This window comes from Bipolaris maydis (assembly GCF_028858645.1).
Source record: "Bipolaris maydis strain C4 unplaced genomic scaffold PSV08scaffold_4, whole genome shotgun sequence".
Taxonomy (NCBI): Eukaryota; Fungi; Ascomycota; class Dothideomycetes; order Pleosporales; family Pleosporaceae; genus Bipolaris; species Bipolaris maydis.
In genome coordinates, this window is record NW_027093860.1 from 438,360 (window position 1) to 462,095 (window position 23,736).

Sequence of the window (23,736 nt, forward strand, 5' to 3'; positions counted from 1 at the left end):
AAATTTATAGTAGAGCGTACTAATAAGGCTTTAATCCTAACTCGCCTACTATTAAGTTACTTTCTATATACTTAGAGGATACTTTATACGCTAGCTACTCTTATAAATAAGAGAATATCTATAAAGCTACTCTTAAAATAGTATACTATAATAAGTATAGTAGAGAGAAAACTTATATAGATATAGCTACTAACCCTAAGATTTAGAGCTATAATTTTTTATTTACTACTATTTAGAGAGTTCTTAACGTAGTAAGATATAATAAAATAAAGCTAATATAAAAGCCTAGTTTAATATAAAAAATAAAGTAAGAGAGGCTTAACTAGTATCTTACTTATAGAGATTAGACCTTAGAGAATTAAAAAAAAATTATTTAGATAGATAAGACCTCTATAGTACTTTACTATTAATATAGTAGCTATTATATTTAAAGACGCCTAAAAGAGGTACTTACTAAAACTATTATTTATAAATAGTAGAAGAGCTACTTTAAGTTTATATTCTAGAGTAGCTTTTTATATAATTAGAAGGGCCTATACTATATTTAAAAACTAGAGACTATATAGTAAAAGAGATAGGTAGCTATTCTAATTAAAGAGATAAACTAAGCTCTAGAGCTAGTTATAAGAAAGTAATAGAAGCTTATAATAAGTATAAATAGGTTAAGATTAAGAAATAAGCGAGGTAGAACTTCTTAGTAGAGATTTATAAAAGATACTAGTAAGCTAACTTATAATAGTAGAAAAGGTATTAATTAGTAGCGTTACTAGACTAAAGTACTACTACTAAAACTTATACTCTTTATAAAAGAGTGCTAAAAAAGGAGACTATATATAATTATTTAGAAAGATAAGGCTTCTTTATATACCTATTACACGTAGCGTATTATATATAGCTAATACTAAGTAGAGTAGCTTATTTAGTATAGTAATTTACTAAATTTAAATATAATTAAGCTAGCCTAAGTATAGCTTAAAAGAAGAATAATAAATAAGAGAGTACTAAAAAATAGATTAGAAGGTATTAAGGTATAGCTACACTAGTAGGAGGAGCTACTTTAATACTAAATATAAGCTTAGATAGAGAGGATTCTATTTTATATTAAAGAAATAATTTAACTTAATAGTAGTAATAAGTATAAGAAGAGGCGGCGGGACAGATCTAATTAGCTTTAGTAGTATTTTAGTAGTAATATAAATAACCTCTATTAGTAATAACTTTTAAAAGCTACCTTTATATAAGCGATATTATCTTAAGACTATCTTTACTAGTATAACTCTATTTCTAGTAGTATCTTAGTTTTATAGCTTAGAGAGTCGTTCTTTCTATAACTTTCTTTATTCTTAGAGAAATCTTCCTACACTTATCTTAGCGTTATAATAATTAATATATTAATTATTATAATAGAAGCTTTAGTAAACGTTATAGTAAGATATCTTTAACTTTTTAGTTATTCTTCTAGTTTTTAGCTTCTTAACTTTATAAATTAGGTAATTAGTTACTTTATAAAAGTTTACTAAGAGTATACTATAGAGTTAGTTATTTACTCTACGAGTATTCTTAAGTTATTATAAGTAGAAGGCCTATTCCTTCTTATAATATATCTATAGGAGCTATTTATAGTTCTCTTCTCTACTAGTTATCTTCTAATCTTATTTAAATACCTAAGTTATTATAACTTTTAGCTTTATAGCTCTATATATCCTATAGTTCTTTATATTATATTTCTTAGTAAATATTATACTATAGTAGTAGTTATTTATCTTTTAAGTATTCTATTATTATTTCTTATAAAATTAGTAATTAGTTATATAATAGATTTAGTATAGCTCTTTATAAGCTTTCTTTTCTTTAGACTAGTATATCTAATAATACTATACTTAATACTTATTATACTATAAGTTAGTATAGTAGTAATTCTTCTTATTATTTCTAGTTTCTTCTTACTTTTTTAAGTAATAATTCTACTATCTTAGGTAGTTAACTTAATATAAATACTTATATTACTCTATCTATTTTTTAAATATATAAGGTATTATCTTATTATTAAATTTCTTAAACTTAGGTTATTTCTAAGTACTTTTTTAAGAAATTTTCTTTACTCTAGACTTTATAATTATAATTTATTCTTTAGTATTATAATTATTAGCTTAGTATATAGTATTTATATAAATCTAGCACTATTAGTATCCTAGATAGCGTAGTACCTCTACCTCTTTAACCTACTAATTTATTAGTAGTAGTTTATTCTACCTAAAGTCTTAAAGATTTATTACTTCTTATACTAGCTTAAAGGCCTTATTAGTAGCTTATCTTACTTTATTATATAAGTCTAGGTTACTAAGAGTTTTATTTAGTTTCTTAATTAAGTATTGTATTACTATCTATAGTATTTTAATCTTAATTACTTCTTACTTAACTTTATTCTTTAAGTAGTCTCTATAAAAGTATCTTACTTTACTATAGTAAAGGTATACTTTACTATTATAATACTTCTAGCGTTCTTTCTTAGAAAAACTATTATTAAACTTTTCTTAGACTTTACTCTTATCTTTAGACCTATTTTATACCTTATTAGTTATATATATATTTTTATTATAATCTTTATTACTTTAATATTATTAAGTATTAGTAAAGAGTAGTTCTAGTCTATAACCTCTCTAGACTTCTTTCTATTTCTTTAATTATATATTAATTTTTATTACTAATTTAATTAATAAGTATGAATTCTTTAACCTTTTATAGTATATAAGTTTATTCTTAATATTTTTCTTTAGACCTACCTTATATACTATTGAAAGTATTAAATTATCTTAATTAATTTATATTTATAGTTACTTAAACTCTACTATATAAGCTAATACTACTTTAGTCTATTTTAAGTAAGATATAGCCTTCTCTATCTAGCTTTTTATATTAACCTTCTTAAAGATATATCTTATTTTCTTTTTAAAGTTAGCCTAGTTACTAAATAAGATATAAGTCTTATCTTTTATTCCTTTATTATTAGTATCTCTTAAGAAATCTTCTATATAGAGTTATATTTAACTTACTACTTTTTCTTTTATATAGAAGTTAGCTATAAGTATCTTTTTTATATTATTAAGTACCTTATAGTATCTATAGTATAACTTAATACTAGTAAGAAACGTTTTTAACTTATTCTAGTTACTATTGTATTTATCTAGGGTTACTATCTTAGGTTTCTTAATAGGTTTTTTATTTAGCGTAGCTATTAGCTAACTTATTAGCTAATTAATTATTACTTATATCTTAGCTATTTATTACGCCTAGATTTTATTTTATTACCTAAGACTCTTGTACGCTCTTTATATGCTTCTATCTCCTTCCTTGTTATTATCTAGTATTAGTATCTTATTATTAATTACTAGGTTATATACTAGTCTAGGACTTTAAACTAGTTTACTAGTATTAATCTATAACTAAAAGTAACTATAAGATTTTTTATATCTTAATTAAGCGTTCTAATATTAATCTTTCTAAGTCTACTAAATTTATAGGTAGTTAAAGTGTTATATAAGGTTTAGATCTATACTTCTCTTACTAAGTTCTACACTATAGCTAGTAAGATTTATACTAGTATTCTATAAGGTTTATCTAGTAAGATAGTAGAGTAGTATTCTTTAAATAGAAAGTAATAAAAGGTTTAATTAACTTAATCTATATTACTATAGATTAATAAGTAATAATCTTATTAAGTAAAGTAACTAAGAAGAAAGTATAATTTAAGTTAACTATAACGAGAGTAAATAATAAAATCTATTTATTCTTATATCCTTATTACTTCTATCTAGGTACTCTCTATTCTCCCTCTATTATAAGAGCAATAGAAGTATAGCTCTCTTAAGGCTACCTATACTTTAGGATTAGAGCTCTTAGTAGAAGTATATATATTACGTAACTCCTAGCCCTGCGATAGTTGTTTCTTCTAACGTGGATAGGGTTGATCTTTTAACCTCGTTACCCTGCGTTAATGAGAGAATCCTTCTTATTACTTATAACATCTAGTAGGTTAGTGTATAGCCTACTATTCTTTTCTAAGATAATTAATCTAATACGCTATCTAGTAAATAGAGGGAAAAAGGTTAAGAGATAACTAACGCTAGTACGAAACCTATACTCTAAGACTAGGTCTCTTACCCTATCTAGGTAATTACTATAGAGCACGTGTAGGTAATTAATTCTAATAATAATAGTTTTATCTAGCCTTGTATATATTTATTTACCTTTTAAACTCTATTCTATATTTAATAGAAATAATATATCTTTCTATTCTATTTCTTAGCGCTTTCGCTACCATTGAACTCACTTAACGTTATACAACGTTTAAAACCACTCTTACTAATTAATATAGCGTGCTAGTAGCATATGTAAGTATAGCCTCCTTAGTTCCTAATTAATTTTGCGCAATTATCTACCTTCCTGCTTTTAAGGGTTAAGTACTTAATAATATCTATTCCGCCCGCTTAGAGTTATATAATATATCACTAACTCTAACTAGAGACTCTATATCCCTCTAACATCTGCACTTACCCGTGATAGGATCTATTTTATTTGTTAAGATAAGGGCTACACACTATTTAACTTTAAACAAAGCAGCATTAGCTCTTGCTACTTGAATGGCGATCTAAATAGTTGGTCTATGGAAATTACCGTAACCTTCTCCTTCGTTACTATAAGCTACCTATTCCTAATTATATCAAGGCTGCATGGAATTATAAAATCAAACTTTCCATAACGTGGTCTTTAAGCGAGCGCCGCACTCTATCAACTTTATAAACCTTTACAAGTGGGTAACCCTACTATATATAGATAGTTTAATAGATATTGAAATAGTAGATAAATTGCTATCTAAAGTGTTTAACTAAAATGCAGTTACGACGAAGCCGGTGGAACAGCGAACTACGGTTGCGATGAGACAATGAACTATGGTTGCAATAAGATCATATTTTGCTTTCCCAGTGCAAGGAATTGATCAAAGTGCGTGGATTTCAGGTGTCACCTCCAGAGATTGAAGGAACGCTCTTGACCCACCTTGACATCATTGATGCCGCTGTAATTGGAGTGCGCTGTCCGCCCGAGGGTGAGGAGCATCCACGCGCATACGTTGTTTTGCGGCAGGGATCAAGACTAGATGCTGAGACAGTCAAGCTTTACGTTTGTGAGCGGCTTGCAAAATACAAGGAATTGACGGGTGGTGTCACGTTCACCGATCAGATTGCAAATAATGCTTGAGAGAAGATGCTGAAAAGATTTTCGAGGAATCTGCACATAAAGAGATATCAAAGAGGCCTCAAGCACGTCTTTAGTACTATGCAAATGGCAAGTTCTAACAACTACTCTGTATGCAGAATGTGGAGAACGCTACTATTTTGAACTCGGCTGAAAACATGTAAAGCATACGGAAATCTTTTAAAGGTAAACTTTCTCAAAAGTGCTATGCAAAGAATAAATTTCCCGCATTGCAATGGACCCGTATTATGTCATGAAGCAAGGAACAAGGACTTAGATTCCAGCAGTTATAAAAAAGTATCTTACCGTGATTTCTCGAGACGATCTTGGCATACTAATTCACTCGTTGAGAGCGGGTCTTGGCCAGCTTGTGGTCATAGATGAACTCTATGGCCCTACCCTGGATTGTTACGGCGCCTGCTACACGCGACTTGGTGTTAAGTAGTCGATAGTTATGAAAGAGTGAGCAAAAATGCCCGCTATACAGATATACTTCGGCATGGCACATACTACGGCCTTTAGAGGACCAAAAGAGCCGCTTAACAAGTGTCGCTACCACAACAGTGCAACTCCATAATGACGCCAACACCATGTACTACTTAGCTATGAACTTCATGGGTGGCTGGGCCCAGCTACCCAACATTTCAGCAATATGCTCCCTCTCCCATACTATGTTAGTTGGCCAATGAATACATGGTCCAACACGCGTTGTTGTGGTTTGTATGTGCGCATGGCAGGTCGGCGTTTCGTGTGGAGCATTTATTTGACACACGCCGATCAGTAACCCCTACGCTTTACCTCGGGTTGCCATTATAACGTGAAATGATACCGAGACGCCGAAGGTGCGTGCACAAGGCTCGCCGTAGCTTGTTTCGCTTATGGTGCGTACGGTGCTCGGTCGTTTTGGTGCGGGATTGCGGGTGATAGTCGGCGACGTGGGGGCTGCCTAGTAGTACACGGTAAGGCAAATGCGCGCCCACGACACAGATATTACACGATGCAACCCATTGCAAACCAGCCGCTCAGCCTAAGTCCATATTGGCATCAAGTCGTCTTGCAATAGTATTCAGGGTCTACGCTAGACAGCTTGTAAGTTTCTCCTGCGGAGCGCTACCGGTCCACCTTTAGGAGACGGTTCATTATCGCAAAAGCCACATGCCGGTTTATTCCCCATTTGGCGCAATGTGGTCGCCGACTACAAGAACAGTGGCCTATTGCGATGGGCACGCAGAGCGTTAGAGATGTAAGATGAGCATGTACATACAAGTAGCGCATTCCTCTCGGCATTGTTCTCCTGAGATCATCTTGTCGAATTCCAGATTGCAAGAAACAACGACAGTGAACGCCAAGCCAAGGAAGTGTGGGTGCGAAAGACGAAAAGGATATGTTCACGCCGGTCGAAACGACTGTTGGAGCGTTGCTGCTCCATCAAGCAACCAGCACTCTTCTCTACCAGAATGGGAACATATTGGGACTGAGCGGGTACCTGCGCCAGCTCCTTTCGGCGCCTACCAAGGAGCAGATTGCCTTTTTCACTGGCATGGCGGCTAGCTATGTTCCCTTGAAAGCCCTAGCGCCACAGCTAATGACCGTCTATCCTGTGGTGCAGTTGAGCCCCAAGACTGCTATGGCGACAGCTGCATTGGGCGCATTGATCGGGTGGGGGACCAAGGTGATTAGTCTTTGTCTCGACACACTTCACAAGAGACTGACATGGTTGATTAGATGGCCAACGGCTGTACTTCTGGACACATGCTTTGTGGTCTTTCTCGGTTGAGCGGGCGTTCTGCAACTGCGGTTGCCGTGTTCTTCCCCACTGCCATGATCACTCACCACCTGGCCAACCCGACGCTTGCCACTTCAGTATGTCCAAGCGGTGTGCCGTGCTACACGCCTGTATACCCAAAGTCAGAAGAGGCCGTATCTCTTCTGATGCTAGCAGGATCCGTTGGCATGGCGGCACGAACGATACCTCATCTCGTTGCTCTAGCCACCAGCTCAGATGGCACCAAGCAGGAAGCTGGTGAACCGCCCAAGGCCGCACGCATCACAACGCAGTTTTTCTCTGGTCTTTTGTTTGCCCTTGGCCTCCAGATATCACAGATGTCACAACCGGCAAAAGTCGCCGCCTTCCTATCTTTTCCGGCCTTGCAACACTGGGATCCATCCCTTGGCTTGGTGATAATATTCGGAGTGCTACCCAACCTGATTGAAAATCAGATCAAAGGCTTCAAAAAGCCGCCATCATTTGCCGAAGTATTCGCGCTGCCGACGAAAACAGTCCAGGATATTGATAAGAGGTTTCTGATGGGTGCTGTGGCATTCGGTATTGGGTGGGGTCTATCAGGCGTCTGTCCAGGGCCAGCTGTGATCAGGGCTTTCTACCAGCCCATCTGGGGTCTCCTATGGATTGGCGGGTTCTGGCTTGGTGGCAAAGTGAATATCTGATGAGTATCGGGTGTCGGGGCTATGGCTAGCAAAACCCTTATGTAAAGTATAATAACGATCAATAAGAAGACGACCTTTGTATTCAAATTGGGTGGTGCGACCGTGTAGTGATGGTCATGCAGAACATGTCGTCTGTGAGCTTCAGCCCTATGCAAGTAGCATTTGGTGTGTGTGGGTCTCAAAAACATCAGCCCCGCCACAGCATCCCACCTGCACCACACTCGCGCCTCGCCCACAGCACTTGCAGTCACACAAGAAGTGAGAAAAAGATGGAAGACGACCGGGCGGCGACCAATCTTGGTCCAGACGTAGATCAAGGCATAGTGGAAGAGTCACCGTCTGTACCAAAGCAACCAAAACGACGCTTTGTGGGCAGAAAGACGGCGGAAAAGGCGAGCGGGCAGCCATTGGATCCCAATGCCAACATCGAGGACTCGAGCGCGATACAAGGTGTGAGGAGCCCGCACACACATGGCGCTGAGCAAAATCTTAGCCAAAAAAAATCAAACACGCAAATCAGAGTAGATAGACTGACGTTGAATTAGTGGCCCAGCCTCGACGTACGGCTCGTGCTCTAAACGCCATACCCGACGACATTGTCCACGACAAGGACATCAACGATGCCATTGCGCTATTGCCACCAAACTACAACTTTGAAATCCATAAATGTATACACCGCATTCGGACATCGGGGGCCAAGTCGATTGCCCTGCAGTTTCCCGAAGGGCTGCTGCTATTTGCAACCACCATATCCGACATCCTTACGCGCTTTTGTCCGGGCACAAGCACATTGATCATGGGCGATGTCACGTATGGAGCATGTTGTATAGACGACTACACAGCAAGAGCGCTCGGATGCGACCTTCTGATACACTATGCGCATAGCTGCCTAATACCAGTCGCTGTGACCAAGATTGCGACGCTGTACATCTTCGTCTCCATCACCATCGATACCCAGCACCTGATCAACACGATTACCGACAACTTTGCGGTGGGCAAGACAATTGCATTAGTCGGAACCATTCAGTTCAACGCGACCATCCACGGTATTGTGCCCATACTGCGGAAAGAGGGATACCACCCGTTTGTGCCGCAGATTGCACCCTTGTCCAAAGGGGAGATCCTTGGATGCACATCGCCTTCCATGGCCATGAAGGCAGGGGAGCTGGACAGCAGAGGCAGGGAACAACAAGTGCCGGACCTAATCCTGTACCTCGGTGACGGACGGTTCCACCTTGAAAGTGCCATGATTGCCAACCCGCAATTACCAGCATACCGATATGATCCATACTCACAACGGCTGACACACGAGGTCTATGAGCATGAGTCTCTGTACAGTCTCCGGCGCAGTGCCATCTTGACGGCTCGGAAAGCGCGCACTTGGGGCATCATCTTGGGTTCACTTGGCCGACAAGGCAACCCGCACACGTTGACGTTGATTGAAAAGGAGCTGTCCAAGCAGAATATAAAATGCATTAGTCTACTCATGTCTGAGATTTTCCCTGGAAAGCTGGCTATGATGGGCGACGTGGAGGCGTGGGTGCAGATTGCATGTCCTAGACTCAGTATCGACTGGGGATATGCTTTTCCTAGGCCGTTGCTGAGCCCGTACGAGGCACTCGTAGCACTAGGAGTCAGAGAAGCACCGTGGCTGGACGAAGATGAAGGCCAGCGGGTATCGGGAAGGAAAGAGCGGAGAAACCTCTATCCCATGGACTTTTACGCCTCAGAGGGTTTGGGGCGCACGTCAGTGGAACACGTCAAGGCAGCAGAGGTTGCAATCAAAGCATGAGTTTTTGACATGCAGTTATTTGTCTAGGCAAAGTATCGAAAACCCAAAGAGGGGGCCAAGGCCGAGATGAACAAGATGTAGAGGAGAAGAAGAAGAAGAAGAAGAATAGATGCAAAAACCGCAAAATGGGTATCGCTGAGCATTTCCACTAAACATGAGACCAAAACTGAACCGATGTCACTGGAAGCTACTTAATCTATTTCCGGAATCAACTCATCGTCATCAATCAGATCCGGGTCAACCTTTGTTCCTAGGTCGGCATCTTCCAAGAAGGAGCGCCCTCTGAGGGGTTCGGGCAGATAGTCTTGTTTTACCTTGCCGTCAAGATAGTGTGGGTTGTACTTGTAGCCCTCGCCGTATCCCAGGTCCTTCATCAACCGGGTTGGCGCATTGCGGAGATGATGAGGTATGGGCAGTGCAGCGACGCCGGGTTCCTTGAGCGCATCCATTGCGTTGTTCATGGCACGATAGACACGCGTTGACTTTGGAGCAAGCGACAAGGCAGTCACGGTATGGGCGAGGTTGATTCGGCACTCTGGCATGCCAATCTTCTCACAGGCAGAGTATGTGGCGGTCGCGAGGGACAGCATAGTGTTGTCCGCCAAACCTACGTCTTCCGAGGCAACGACGATGAGGCGGCGAGCAATGTAGCGCGGGTCTTCGCCAGACTCGAGCATGCGGGCCAGGTAGTAGAGTGCGGCGTCGGCATCGGAGCCCCGAATGGACTTGTGGAGGGCAGATATGCTGTCGTAGTGCTGGTCGCCAGCGCGGTCGTATACGAGCGTCTTTGTGAGGCTCTGCTGGATCTTTTCCTTTGTCATGCCGGGCTGCTTGGCAAGGTTCATGGCGAGGTCGAGGAGATTAAGGGCGGTTCGGGCGTCGCCATCTGCGAAGCTAGCAAAGGATTGCAGCATGGGCGTGTCAAGCAAGGGCGAGGTGCATTGCTCTGCCGCCATTGCACGCTCGAGGATGCGGAGCAGATGGTCGTCTGCGAGGTCGTCAAGGGTAAAAGTGCGGCATCTGGACAGCAGGGCGGAGATGATTTTGAACGACGGGTTCTCGGTGGTGGCGGCGATGAGGGTAATGGTGCCGGACTCGACAGGGCCGAGGAAGGCGTCCTGCTGGGTGCGGGAGAAGCGGTGCAGCTCGTCGCAGAAGACAATGGTCTTGCGGCCCGTCAGCTGCAGGTCGGTGAAGGCTTCGGCAAAGATGGAGCGGACCTGTTCGAGCTTGGTGCTTGTGCTGTTGATCTCGACGAAGCGGGCGCCCGACGAGGTTGCGATGAGGCGTGCGATGGTCGTCTTGCCTGTGCCGGGACGGCCCCAGAGGACCATGGAGGGCAGACGGCCTTGGTCTACCATGGCACGCAGCACGCCTCCTGGGGCGACGAGCTGCTGGCCGTAGACATGATCGAGCGAGGTGGGGCGCATGCGCTCAGCCAGCGGCATGGCATCCTCGAGCGCCTTGAGCTTGCGGGCGCGCTTGGGGGCCGACGAGGGGGACTGGGCGTCGCCATCGGGGTGCAGCCTGTCGGCCGACTGTGTGAAGGAGCGCTTGGTGGGCAGCGGGGGTGATGCTGAGGCTGAGCATGCTGTGCTTGTGGTTGCGGGCGTGGCGGCGGGCGTGGGTGTGGAGCGGATGGCGTGGGTGAAGAAGTTGTGAGGCTTGGACGGGCCGTGGGCGGACGAGGCCGGGTCAATGACGAAGTCCTTGCAGCCGCTGTCGATGTGCTGGTTGATGCGGGCGTCGTGGACGGCATGGGAGCAGATGGGGCAGTCGACCATGGTCGGATCGCGGCCGCCTGGCTCGTCACGGGCGCACGCGACGGGCGGTTTTGGGGGGCGGACGCGACACAGGCGACAGGCGATATGCGGCGCCGGCTGCACCTCGGCCCCGCCTCTGTGGCTGCCCCTCGATGATGACGGCAAGCACGCAATCCCACCACCACCCACCGACGGCCATGCGCGCAGCACTTGCCAGTCGTGCCCTCGCCCGGAGCATTCGCAGTCCCACCACCACCACCACCTCCTCCTCCTCCTCCTCCAGTGCCCCCATCGTCGTCTGCTCCTCCCCCTCTCCGCGCAGAGCCATGTCGGCCACACCCCGCCGCGCCGACCCCTTCAAGCCCGCCGCCAGGGTCGCGGGGCAGCGCCAGGACGTCTGGTCCATTGTCAACGAAGCTGCCGCCGCCTCGCCCGTCCAGCCCATTGTCAATATGGGCCAGGGCTTCTTTGGCTACAACCCTCCCGCCTTCGTCCTCGACGCCGCCAAAGCCGCCCTCGACCAGGTCGATTGCAACCAGTACTCGCCCACAAAGGGCCGCCCGCGCCTCAAAAAGGCCATTGCCCGCGCATACTCGCCCTTCTTTGGCCGCGACCTCGACCCAGACACCGAGGTGACAATCACGACGGGTGCCAATGAGGGCATGCTCAGCGCCTTCATGGCCTTCCTCGAGCAGGGCGACGAGGTCATCGTCTTCGAGCCCTTCTTCGACCAGTACATCAGCAACATCGAGATGCCCGGCGGAAAAGTCGTCTACGTCCCCATGCGCCCGCCCAGCGAGGGCGCCACAAAGACCACCTCGGCAGCAGAGTGGACCATTGACATGAGCCAGCTCGAGGCCGCCATCACCCCGCGCACCCGCATGATCGTCCTCAACTCTCCCCACAATCCCATTGGCAAGGTCTTTTCCCGCGCAGAGCTGCAAGCAATTGGAGACTTGTGCGTCAAGCACAACATCCTCATCCTCTCAGACGAGGTCTACGACCGCCTGTACTATGTCCCCTTCACCCGCATCGCCACCCTCTCGCCCGAAATCGCCAAACTCACCCTTACCGTCGGGTCTGGAGGCAAGAACTTCTACGCCACAGGCTGGAGAGTAGGCTGGCTCATTGGCCCCGAGCATCTCATCAAGTACGTCAGTGCCGCCCATACTCGCATCTGCTACAGCAGTGTTTCCCCCTTGCAAGAAGCCACGGCTGTTGGCTTCGAGCAGGCCGATGCCCACAACTTCTGGGACGACTCCAAGAAGGAGATGAAGGCCAAAATGGACAAGTTCACCGCCGTCTTTGACGAACTCAACCTGCCCTACTCAGACCCCGAGGGCGGCTACTTTGTCCTTGTCAACATGTCAAAGGTCAAACTACCCCAAGACTACCAATTCCCACCACACGTCGCAGAGCGACCCAGGGACTTTCAGCTCAGCTGGTTCCTCATCAAGGAGGTCGGTGTCGCCGCCATCCCCCCGACCGAATTCTTCACTCCCCAAAATGCCCACATTGTAGAGGACTGGTTGCGCTTTGCAGTCTGCAAAAATGATGATGTCCTCGAGAGGGCCATGGAGCGTCTGAGGAGCCTCAAAAAATACATTCACGAATGAGCAAATGCATCAAAATACCTCAAACATTTCCCCTCACGGCGTCACGGCCAATCACAATTGCATTCGCTCACCTCTGTTCCATGCACTACCCGTGTCTTCGTTATATTCTCCTCACATTCTTCTCTATCCCTCAATCATCATCTGTATACGTCTCCCTGTCCTGGAAGACCAAAAACTCGCCCCTTTCTTGACCCATGACCTTTTCCCACACGCTCTTGACATTGTCAAGCACCCCATCATCAAAAGCAAGCTCCATGGGCGGTGGCGGGAAGCGAATTATCTTCTCCGATCCACAAGGGAGAACATCAGGCCCAGACCATGGTTGCTGTTGGTACTTGGCCGACCAAAGTACCTTTGGTGCCACTGTGGTCTTTATGGTAGAGAGAAGTGAATCAACTGCCTGGTCGAGCAAAGTAAAGCCCTTTGAGCCCCCCAAAGATACCAAGGCATAGAGTACACCTGGTTGACAGTCAGCCACGTAATAACAATGATGATCCGTCCATTGGCTTAGTAGATAGAGTGCCGTTGTGTCAGTTTGTCAGAGGTATTGTCTTCAGTGGTATTCAGACAATGTAGATAAGATTTGAAAGTTTGTTCATCATAGAAGCAAATAGAGAGAAAAATGGAAGGGGAAAACACTTACACTGGCCAACTGGACATTCGCCCGTGTCGCTTGAATGCACATAGATATGAACGGGAGGAACCTCTTCAGCTTCCGAACCCACTGGTAACGAGCCAGAGGGAAAGACAACCACAGCCGTCGCCGGTGTTGGTGCCTCTTCCGCAATTGGAGGGAACAGGCTCAGTAATGAAGACGAGACAATGCTGATCGATCTGCAGCACGTGGCCTCGGCACTGGTTGAGGAGCTTCCTCCTACGACCCATTGCGCAACAATCTCTTCGCCGTCTTTCAGACGAAGTCTTGTGCCCTTGTCGCTAACTTCCGCAGCACCTTCAGTGCCTGGAGCAACGCCTTTCCCAAGCACGTAGACTCCGCCTCCCACCGCGCATGCTCGACAGGACACCTGACTGATTTCGGACAAACCGCCCCATTTCGGCACAACAGCCCCAAAGCCAGGTCCGAACACCCCAATTGACCGCAGATGCCTCGCAATTCGCGGCAGTGCAGTCTCCGTCGTCGTCTGGGACGGATGCGTCGTTGATAGCGTAAGAGCCATCAATGGCGCCTGTAAATTTGCCGGAATCTTGAATTGCTCCCTGAGAAACACGGCAAATGGCTGCTGTCCAAACTCTTCCCAGACGTCGGTCTGCTCTTCGTAATCACCAATAAAACGCAAGAATTTCATCAATGCGCGCTTCGCTTTGAAGTCCAACTGGTTATCCTGGAAGACATCTTCGCGACCGTTTGGCACCTTCAACAGTCTTCCAAGTGAAGGCGTGGTTTCCGGAGCTACAGAATTTTCGCTCTGTGCATCTCTAGAGTACACCCACCAGGTGCCGACAGCGAGAAACTCAACCTGACGATAGACCCTCGACGAGACAAGGTATCCTAGAAGAGAGGAACGAGCATACACTATCTGGGGGCTCAAAGACAGATTATATGCTCGTGAAATCGATAGCCTTGGAGCTGAGCTGTCCGGGCTAGGTTCGGGCTTAGTGATTGTGATATCGGAGAAGGGAGCATTTGCTGGTGCTTTGGAGAGTCAGCGACAGCATACATGACCGATGGCTTTCATGCTTACCTTGCTTCAACCGCTGCGCCCAGTCCTCAGCTTCCTGTAAGCTAAAGGCAGCTTCGGCACCGCCGTAAAAGTCATCTTCGTCGACATGGAGAATCTTCTTGTCCGAGCGTGACAAAGCTCTTCAAGTGCTGCGTCAGTCAGATGGCAACCCCCTAGCCCTACGAGACAAGGCACGTACAGAGCAAGAAGAGACTGCTGTAGGCCGGTGCCTACAATAAGCACGTCCCATTCGGTCTTGTCGAGAGTTTCCATGTCAGAGGTACAGGGAAAGAAGAGGGCTTGCAAGGACTTGTTAGCGCCAAATTAGCGCGAATGACTAAGCGACGCGTGCGCACAAAATCTGCAGGTGGCTCCCGATCGGCCTTCCTTCACCAACGCGCACGCCGAGGGCATCTCAGCTTCATGTATGGCCTGCCCGCAAGGCACCCAGATCTTCACTGACTTGGAAATATGCGCGTGAGATAAACCTGTCGTCCGGTATCTACTGCTTCGGATTTTACCTGAATTAGCGGCTCGAATGTGGCGATACATCCAACTGTCAAAGACTTCTGCCGAGGCTTTGACTTTACAAGGTGTCAAATGTACTAGCGCTCGCGTGTACTGTCTATTTTCCATCGGCTTCGCCCTCATGCGCCAAAGCAATATGCTGTGCCCACGACGAAAAGATCAACCCCTCGCCTCACCATCCTGTTCATGGGCACTTAGGGCTTCTTCCCTATCCCACACTTTATGCCCAGCCACCCACGTCTGCAGCACCTCTCCTTGCTCACTCAACACGGTCAAATCAGCTCTTCTACCTTCTTGCAGTATGCCCCTCCCACCTTTCCCATCTATGCCCATAAAGGCAGCCACATTCTCAGTCACTGTGCCCACCGCTTCGGCAATGCTACACCCAGACCAATCCATCAGGTTTCTCATACTTTGCTGGAGTGGGATACACCCCCCAATCAGGGTGTCGGTGCCGGCTATCGTAGCCCGTGTGCCACTCTTGACCTGTTCAAAGGGGATCTGTGAGTGGCCAGGGTAGGTTCCATCCTTGAGAGAAGCAAGCTCAATACTGTCAGTGATGACAATCGAGCGCTTGGGGCTTGAACGGTAAAGTAGAGATACTGTGTTGGGATGGAGATGCTCTCCATCTGCAATGATGGTGTACCATGGAGGTGCCACCTTTGCTGTTTCTGGCAGGGAGACCAACCCGGCCAGACCTGGGACTCTGGATGCCCAGCTCGGCATGGCATTCAACGTATGAGTCAGTCCGCTTGCCCCTGCACTGAGTCCGGCTAGGCCTTGTTCGTAGGTCGCAGTAGAATGGCCCATGGCGACTCTGATACCCTGGGACGTCAGTGATTTGATGAGGTTTGCGGAATCGGGCAGCTCTGGAGCGACTGTGACGAGTCTGATAGCAGACCGAAGATGTGCGGATCCGTAAACAGTGGCCGGAGAGACATCACAGGGTTGGAAAAGAGAGCTATTATGTGCCCCTTTCTTGGAAGGGTGTAGATAGGGCCCTTCTGTATGGGCACCGAGAAGCGAAGCTGATGAGGCTATGTCCCGCGGGGTGAGCGATGGGAGAATCTGCCAACATATAAGTCATTTTGTCGGTATGCAGTCCAGACATGGACAGGAGACGTGCCTTTTGAAACTCGTCAGCCTGTATCGTAGGGAGCGTTGCCCAGAATCCAGTCACGCCCTGTGTTGCATAGTACCTCGCCAGATGGTCAATCTTGTTTTCATAGCTTGTTTTGTCTTCAAAATGCGTGAAGTGGAAGCCATTAGCACCATTTGTGTGCAGCTCCAGAAAGCCCGGGGCGATTATAGCATCTTCCAAGTCGATTGCCTCGCCACCAATGTATCCTTCTCTCTTGAGGATGAACCCCGTCTCGTCAGAAATGACAAGGTGGTCTTCGACGAGCTCGCCATTGAGAACATAGCGGCAATTAGTGAAGAGGGTGAACCAGCCCGACATATTCGGGTGCGTGCCCAGTGCAGCTTGTCAGCACACACGTGGACTAGTATCGCAGAAATTTGGTGCCGGTGGCTCGTTTGTCCAAATCAAACAATGGTACGTACAGTAGTCAGAGAGTCGAGTCAAGTCGTCCCAAGCCGGGGGGAGGGGTGGCCGGCCCCGCGGGGCGCTGATTGGCCTAGTGACGCGATGCGCGTCGACGTCATCGGAGCGTGGTAGCGCGAAGGTAGCACGAAGATGATGATGCATCGACGACAATGCCCGCATTCTCGTATCTACTTTGTATGTACTGCACATACTACACATGCATATGCATGCGCCGACAGCTACGCATGGTGCACAGCCAAGTGTTAGCAATACAACCACAGTGGATATGCTGCCCACTTCTGGTCGCGCCACAAGCGGGAGCCAGGGCTACACAATGGGCGCGTTGTGTGCTTCTGGTAACCGGGCTGCACTTTCTCCAGTAGCAAGTGGTGCCTGCCTACTACGTCATGAACTTGGCCGCCAGCCTTCCGCCCCGCACATGCCTGGTCTCAGAGCTTAAGATTCCCTGCTTTCGCTCCTTCAGCCGTACATCGCCGCTAGCCTCATGCTCAACCTCTGCTCGATATATGCCCATTGACCTCACGCATGTCTCTCTTGTAGACCTGGGCCATCGCTCACAGGGACTCCCCTTAGACAATGGAGTCACAGTACCGGCAGCAACAGCAACAGCATGCCCCGGGCGGCCACTACTCGGGGCACAACCCTATCCCCACCGTCAAGCAATTCGTCGAAAACTTAGACAAGGACAAGAGAGGCCGCGACAAAAGAATCGACGAAGAGGCTACCCAGAAGCAGGGGCCGCCCGCAACGGAGAGCAAACTGCCAGAGAAACAGCTCAAGGGTACCGAGAAGCGAGTCACAGATCCAACCACGGGTAGGGAAGTTGTCATCGCCGATGTCAGCAAGGACATGATCAGCGAGGTCGAAAACCCTCACATCGTCGTTCCCAATGCCAACCTAAACAAGGAAACGGTAGGCAACATATACACCTTACCTTTATCCACTTCTCAACTGACAATATTTAGCCCATCAAGACGGATCCTTCGCAATCGCTCCAGGACTACAAGTATAACCAGGATGTCACTGCACCCCCAGACCCAGTTGCCCAAGGTACCACAACCGACGTGCCCATTCACGGCGAAAAGACAAATGTCCTCTTTCACCCTACACCCTCAGTCAGCTACGAGCCCATGTTCAGGGCCCTCGAGGCCCGCGCCAATGTCCTCTGCGCAGGAATACTTGTAGGGACCGTTGTTGTCGGCAAGATCTTTGGCGGTGCGCTCAAAGGCCTTATTCCTCTAGCCATGTGCTTGGCATCAGCTGTCTATCTTTGGGTTAAGGAAGTCATCCGCAGCGGAAGAGAACTGGAGTGGGATAGCGAGCAAGTCCGCGGCCAAATGGTAACCTTTTCTGGAAACGATTCCTGCTCAACATTCACTAATCACCAAACACCTAGGCCTCGCTGAACTTGCTTCCAGAGTCAGTCGAATGGATGAACACGTTTCTCAGTATCGCCTGGGGTCTTATCAACCCTGACATGTTTTCGGGTGTTGCCGACATGCTGGAGGATGTCATGCAAGCTTCAGTTCCTGGAGTCATTGAAAATGTTCGTGTCGCTGAAATCAATCAAGGCAGCAACCCACTACGGATCCTGAGCTTGCGAGCACTACCAGACTCACACATGGGTGACATGAAGGCATCCATTCACGAAGAGAACAAAAGGAAAAAAGACCCCCAAGAGGCCGCAGCAGACGAAGAGGGCGGCGATTACTACAATCTAGAGGTCTCCTTTGCATATCACGCCAGTCCCAGCGGCAAGCGAGTTTCTGATAGGGCCCGCAACATGCATATGCAGCTGGTCTTTTACCTGGGCATCAAAGGCCTCTTTGGCGTTCCTCTACCTATATTTGTGGAGTTGCAGGGGCTCGTTGGCACAGTCCGCTTACGCTTAAACATGACACCCGAGCCTCCCTTCCTCAAAACCCTCACTTTCACGCTGATGGGTACGCCGCAAGTGACGGCAGGCTGCATTCCCATGATAGAAAAGGGAGTCAACATTCTGAACCTTCCGTTGATTAGCAACTTTGTCAACTATGCCATCAAAGCAGCAGCAAGCAGTATGTACAATTCCACAACGCATGGCCCATTTGGAAGATGCTAACAAAGGCAGTGTATGTCGCTCCCAAATCCATGTCGATTGATATGCGCGCCATTCTTCAAGGCGACTCGGTTCAGAAGGACACTGAAGCGCTTGGTGTTCTATGGATTCGTATTCATCGTGCCATTGGGCTAAGCAAGCAAGACCGACGTGGATCAAAGCATGGTGGTAGCGATCCATATATCACGATTGCCTTCTCCAAATATGGAAAGCCGATGTATTGCACCCGGGTCATCACAGACGACCTCAACCCCATATGGGAGGAAACGGCGGCCATTCTTGTTGGCCCTGAACTGATCAAGGCGAACGAAAACTTGAGTGTTGAGCTCTGGGATTCCGACCGCCACACTGCTGACGATATTGTTGGAAAAGTGGAGATATCCATGCAGAAAATGATCCAACATCCTGGTAAAATGTACCCGCAAACCTCCAAGTTGGCCGGCATGGAGCCAGATAGCGACATGCCAGGAGAATTACACTGGGAAATTGGTTATTTCAGCAAGCCTAAGTTTAGGAAAGAGTTGCGGACGGATGGTAAGAATAAGGCTCTTCCCGATGAGCTGAGGGGCGACCCTGCGCTGCAGGACGATAAGGGTGTGATCAACTCTGAAACTGATGATGCTGTTATGCACACTCCTCCTGATCCGCTGTGGCCCAGTGGTATTTGCAGCGTAGTCGTACAGCAGATCGTCAACCTCGAACTAGAGAACGTAAAGGGAAGTTCCAATCCCAAAGGCCGTGAGTATGAGCCTGCGAAGCCTTATGGAGAGGGCAAAAAGGAGACTGGCGAAGACCTTCCTAGCAGCTACTGCACAATTCTCTTCAATGACGAGCTGGTATATCGGACACGTACAAAAGCAGTCACGTCTCAGCCAATCTTCAACGCAGGAACCGAACGGTTTGTGCGTGACTGGCGATCAGCTATCATCACTGTCACTGTGAGAGACCAGCGGCACAGAGAACATGACCCTATCCTTGGCGTAGTCCCACTGAAGTTGTCAGGTACGTAGCTTTGTGATCCACAAGGCGCTGAGAGACGGTATCCAGGTCTACTTACACCATTCCAGATATTCTTGAGACATCGTCCCAAGTCACACGGTGGTATCCCCTTGACGGAGGCATCGGGTTCGGTCGCATACGTATCGCACTTCTGTTTCGCAGCATTGAGACTCGCCTGCCTCCTCAGATGCTTGGCTGGGATGTCGGCACTTTTGAATTCCGATCTCAACGTATACTGGCTGTAGGCTATACCCATCCTCCGAAACTTCGCATGCGAACTGGAGGCAGTACTGGCAAGATCAACCGCACTGCTGCCCACAAGCTTGAGGAGGGCGATGGATATTATTGGGATCTCGAAGAGGAAAATAGGAAACATGCTGTTCGCCTACCCGTCAAGCATCGGTACAGGTCACCCGTTGTCTTTGAGTTCCATATAGCAAATCATCGCAAGCCAGATGCCTACGCAGTAGTCTGGCTTCAACATTTCATTGACAACGAGGATGTCGATATCAACATCCCAATCTGGAAGACATCAGCTCCCGCTCGGCTCACACAAAACTACATCACCGAAGAAAACTGCCACAAAGAACCAGGCCTTGAAGATCTTCAAGAGGTTGGGCGTCTACAGTTTCGTGGTCGTTTCAAGGCAGGAATGGACAAGTCCCACGCTGCTTTTGTGACGGATAATGATACCCGTGAAACATATGAGACCTGGGAAGCATGTGTCACAGAAGGCGTGCGAAACCACATTGTCGAAAAGGAGCTGCCAGACCGCGTAAGGGAACTACATGAGCAATCATTGATGTCGGGTCGTGACATTCTCAAGAATGCGAGTGAGGAGGAAAAGCGTAAGTGGCTCGCGAAGGATGGGCAGGACTGGTCAGGCGCTTTTGGCGACAATCCTAAAGCATACATGAACACCAGACGGCAGAAGAGACGTGAGCCTGGCGTTGAGGAACCACTACATGATCGCTACTATCCATCGGACAACGAAGCAAATGACGATTCCGACGATGACTATGGCGAGGATTCATCTTCGTCAGACATTGGTGTCCAAGATGCTGATGCCGTCGGCGATGCAACGGCATTCAACGGTGGCAAAGAGAATAAAGTCAACGGAAAACTGAGGTCAACGAAGACAGACTTGTCGCCTACAGATGATCATCTACCCCGGCAGTCACAGTCAACAGACCGAACAAGTAGTACTGTCGAGACGGACGACACAACATCGACTAAGGATCACAACCAACAAAACAAACGCGCTGAAGAGCGAAAGCATAGGGGACTGATGCAATGGAAGCCGGCACGCAATGCAAAGTTTGCAAAGGACGAAGCTGTAATTGGGCTGGCCAAACTGAAAAAGAAGGTTACTGGGGGCCTGGACGGAAGACAACCCGGCGTTGAGACTGGTAAGTTTTCATTACGAGCTTTCATATCACGCTTTGTTACTAACATGCTCAAGAAACGGGGTAGAGCGCAATGCCTTGCAAAGACACAAGGAGGAGCGTAGCAAGTGAACCATGTCCCCTTCTGTTGGGCGCTTTTTCCATTGCGGGAAAATTTTTCGTTGAGAGAAGGGGCGCATGGATCCACTAGGAAATACTGTAACGAATTATGTACATCTTGCAGGCTGGCAAAGAGTTTGCGGGACAATTCACGTAGTATTGATAATGTTGAATAATCATCTCGTCATTAAAGGTGGGCTCTGCACTGTACATATATTCAGACATTTCAGGCCATACACACAATTTGCAAAAATCAAAAGAGAATGAAGTAGTGGTAATCTGGGATCTTTGACCAGTCGGATAGCAAGTGCGAGGTTCTCGGCGTGGTGGGCGCATTTATGGTACTGTGACAATGAACGGGGCAGGTCATGACGACCGTCCCGGTTCGCCCTGCTAAATTTGGGTGGGGCGCCTTCAGGCCCATGGATACGGGGCTATAATGGTCAAGTGTTCAAGGGCGTAGGTGAATCACCATGGATAGTAATTGCAGTCTATCTATCTAGTGCGTGTGCATTCCTTCATCAACAGAGTACCTTCACTCGTCTGCCTTGCTAGCTTGATGTTGGCCTCAAGAAGAAGCAACAGACCGCTACTTCACACTATTCCTCATAGAGCTTGCAAATAATCTTTTGTCGCCTGAATTTTGGCCCTCATTCCAAGAAAGCGGTGGTTTTCAAGGCAACGTCGGCCATTCTCGCCTCACCAGCTACGCGCCGGCGCTTGTTACGGCACGGGACTTTCTAGCTCCTAAGCCACAACCACTAACCATTCAGATGTCGTAAAATGAGTTGGCTGGGCAGACGGCGTTGATTGACTGAATCGGGACCAGGCTTTGCTGTGCCGCAAGAGGTGGGCGCTTAAAGAAGCATGACGGGGAACGGACTTGCGCCGTGCAAGCAGGCTTCATTCTGCGCCCCTTGGATCATTTGGAGGTGAGACATACGAGGTTCTTCTCCATCTGTTGATTTGTCCCATGTCGGTCGCTGTAGATAGTGCTGATGGTTTGGGGGGCTTGGGTGTGGGACGGATTGCACACATGCTTGCGGACGAAGTATTTCCAGGTCACGTCGAGGTTGCATCAAAAAGACCGATGACTAGACATCTGGGATGGTTGCGATTGATCTCGTGTGTCCAAGGAATGGTGGGATCCTGGAAGTCGCCATCACTGGATAGCTGCACAACCCTGTAGTAAGCTTGGCGATGCATTGTCGGGGAGATACTACAGCTTGAACGATGGAGATGGCAGCTGTTATAGCCCCCCGAGCGACAAAGATACTTATATCCACCGTGATAGGGTGGAATTGCCGTGTTGGCTGCGAGAGAATTACGTCGAAAGGTCTGGCTAACCTGCATATGCATGCCCAAGTGTTGGGAGCAAGTGATTGATGTCTTGCACCTGCATGCATTCAACTTTGATCACATGCTCTCCGTACCTCTATACACCGGATGGGCTTAGCCTGTCAGTCTGGCTGCTCATCAATGTGCGGTATGGAACAGTACTTTTCTTAGACTCGCGACACTTGACGAGAAGTGCTTGAAGCTTTGTGGTTGGTACTTGATGGCCAGCAGTCAAGCTCTGAAGTTGATCTCCGGATAACTAGGTGGCAAATTTGCGCATGGCTGCGATAATTGTCAACTGAAATGCCGACGGCACGGCCGGATGAGGCGTTTGGGCTGTATATGTCTGTGTGTGGAAGGCTCAGTGCGGTCGCAGAAAGGGCTTACGGCATGGAAGATCGAGCAAGGTTCCTACCTCATTCTGTCCAGCTGGGGCCATATACCATATGATCCAACTTTAATTGCGCCCCTTTATCATTTGAACACGTTGCCCTCGCTACGAGTACAACATCTAGTATAGCCTGAATAAATGAAGTTGGATGTTGGATCGATTGTTGAAAGCGACCAAGCTAGTGAATGGAGGATCCGAATGTTGAGGGGAAAAGGTATTAGACGACTGTCCTTTGATGAGAACCTCCATTTCAGGGCACAAGGTCTTCAAGAACGAGAGGTTTTCCCAGATAATTTGCCCAAGCAAATCTCTGGCTGCAGTCATGTGCTTATCCAATTGTGGGTAGCATCTTTTTGGGACTAGGCCAAGGATTTCTTGGATGACCCATCCTTTAGAAACTGCATAAAGAGAGGCTAGAATCCCGGGGCATGGGTCAGTTCCTAGCCGGAATGGCGGGGTTGCTACAACAAGAGCACGCTACTTTCTGCTTTCATGCACCTTGCCGCCACCTAGATCGTAGTTGGGGTTCGAGCTTCCCAGTGACTTTTACCCAACACCAACATCGGGCCTTTACAGACCATTTTCCTAAAAAGTTTGAAGGAACTACCGAGAAGATAGTACTGTACTGTGCCAGTGGCCTCGCTGTACTGCGTTTGGGCTATGGAACGTGGCGAATTCTTCCCGAGCACCTCACATACTGACTACTATTCGTCACAGACGTGTAGAACCAACTCAGATATGACAAATGACGTGTAT

General features: G+C 47.1%; 6 protein-coding genes across 6 annotated transcripts; 3 read left to right on the top strand and 3 right to left on the bottom strand.

The window, feature by feature from the left end:
* The first annotated feature begins 6,277 nt into the window (after positions 1–6,277).
* PSV08DRAFT_408422 (diphthamide biosynthesis protein 1) lies at positions 6,278–9,632 on the top strand. Its single transcript, XM_014223739.2, has 4 exons — positions 6,278–6,925; positions 6,979–7,689; positions 7,893–8,151; positions 8,247–9,632. Exons 1-4 carry the CDS (start codon positions 6,638–6,640, stop codon positions 9,491–9,493), a joined length of 2,505 nt encoding a protein of 834 aa, XP_014079214.2. The 5' UTR covers positions 6,278–6,637; the 3' UTR covers positions 9,494–9,632.
* Positions 9,590–11,300, bottom strand: PSV08DRAFT_387143 (DNA polymerase III, clamp loader complex, gamma/delta/delta subunit). Its single transcript, XM_014223741.2, has one exon. It carries the CDS (start codon positions 11,275–11,277, stop codon positions 9,685–9,687), a length of 1,593 nt encoding a protein of 530 aa, XP_014079216.1. The 5' UTR covers positions 11,278–11,300; the 3' UTR covers positions 9,590–9,684.
* A 153-nt stretch (positions 11,301–11,453) lies between these two features.
* Positions 11,454–12,945, top strand: PSV08DRAFT_198475 (pyridoxal phosphate-dependent transferase; the record flags this gene model as incomplete). The annotated part of the gene is made up of 1 exon (XM_014223742.2): positions 11,454–12,945. One exon carries the CDS (start codon positions 11,454–11,456, stop codon positions 12,870–12,872), a length of 1,419 nt encoding a protein of 472 aa, XP_014079217.2. The 3' UTR covers positions 12,873–12,945.
* Positions 12,946–13,002: 57 nt separating this feature from the next.
* On the bottom strand, positions 13,003–14,827 carry PSV08DRAFT_175755 (GDP dissociation inhibitor-domain-containing protein; the record flags this gene model as incomplete). The annotated part of the gene is made up of 4 exons (XM_014223743.1): positions 13,003–13,331; positions 13,516–14,526; positions 14,576–14,694; positions 14,754–14,827. The coding sequence occupies 4 exons, from the start codon at positions 14,825–14,827 to the stop codon at positions 13,003–13,005; spliced, it is 1,533 nt and encodes a 510-aa protein (XP_014079218.1).
* A 207-nt stretch (positions 14,828–15,034) lies between these two features.
* On the bottom strand, positions 15,035–16,637 carry PSV08DRAFT_33093 (carbohydrate esterase). Its single transcript, XM_066092739.1, has 2 exons — positions 16,209–16,637; positions 15,035–16,150 (listed from the first exon to the last, which is right to left on the bottom strand). Exons 1-2 carry the CDS (start codon positions 16,539–16,541, stop codon positions 15,242–15,244), a joined length of 1,242 nt encoding a protein of 413 aa, XP_065949404.1. The 5' UTR covers positions 16,542–16,637; the 3' UTR covers positions 15,035–15,241.
* Positions 16,638–17,128: 491 nt separating this feature from the next.
* On the top strand, positions 17,129–21,492 carry PSV08DRAFT_33094 (uncharacterized protein). The gene is made up of 6 exons (XM_014223745.2): positions 17,129–17,561; positions 17,615–17,989; positions 18,046–18,706; positions 18,760–19,749; positions 19,815–21,155; positions 21,209–21,492. The coding sequence occupies exons 1-6, from the start codon at positions 17,226–17,228 to the stop codon at positions 21,217–21,219; spliced, it is 3,714 nt and encodes a 1,237-aa protein (XP_014079220.1). The 5' UTR covers positions 17,129–17,225; the 3' UTR covers positions 21,220–21,492.
* The last annotated feature ends 2,244 nt before the right edge of the window (positions 21,493–23,736 follow it).

What these genes read in the sequence shown, in the direction of transcription:
- PSV08DRAFT_387143 (XM_014223741.2), bottom strand. Translation starts at nt 11,277, where the DNA reads ATGGTCGACTGCCCCATCTGCTCCCATGCCGTCCACGACGCCCGCATC.
- PSV08DRAFT_33094 (XM_014223745.2), top strand. Translation starts at nt 17,226, where the DNA reads ATGGAGTCACAGTACCGGCAGCAACAGCAACAGCATGCCCCGGGCGGC. An exon ending in AGCAAGTCCGCGGCCAAATG is followed by an intron (nt 17,990 to 18,045) that starts GTAACCTTTTCT and finishes CCAAACACCTAG; the next exon opens with GCCTCGCTGAACTTGCTTCC. An exon ending in AGTCCCACTGAAGTTGTCAG is followed by an intron (nt 19,750 to 19,814) that starts GTACGTAGCTTT and finishes ACACCATTCCAG; the next exon opens with ATATTCTTGAGACATCGTCC.
- PSV08DRAFT_408422 (XM_014223739.2), top strand. Translation starts at nt 6,638, where the DNA reads ATGTTCACGCCGGTCGAAACGACTGTTGGAGCGTTGCTGCTCCATCAA. An exon ending in TGATCGGGTGGGGGACCAAG is followed by an intron (nt 6,926 to 6,978) that starts GTGATTAGTCTT and finishes ATGGTTGATTAG; the next exon opens with ATGGCCAACGGCTGTACTTC. An exon ending in GGTTCTGGCTTGGTGGCAAA is followed by an intron (nt 7,690 to 7,892) that starts GTGAATATCTGA and finishes CAAAAACATCAG; the next exon opens with CCCCGCCACAGCATCCCACC.
- PSV08DRAFT_33093 (XM_066092739.1), bottom strand. Translation starts at nt 16,541, where the DNA reads ATGTCGGGCTGGTTCACCCTCTTCACTAATTGCCGCTATGTTCTCAAT. An exon ending in AGGCTGACGAGTTTCAAAAG is followed by an intron (nt 16,151 to 16,208) that starts GCACGTCTCCTG and finishes ATATGTTGGCAG; the next exon opens with ATTCTCCCATCGCTCACCCC.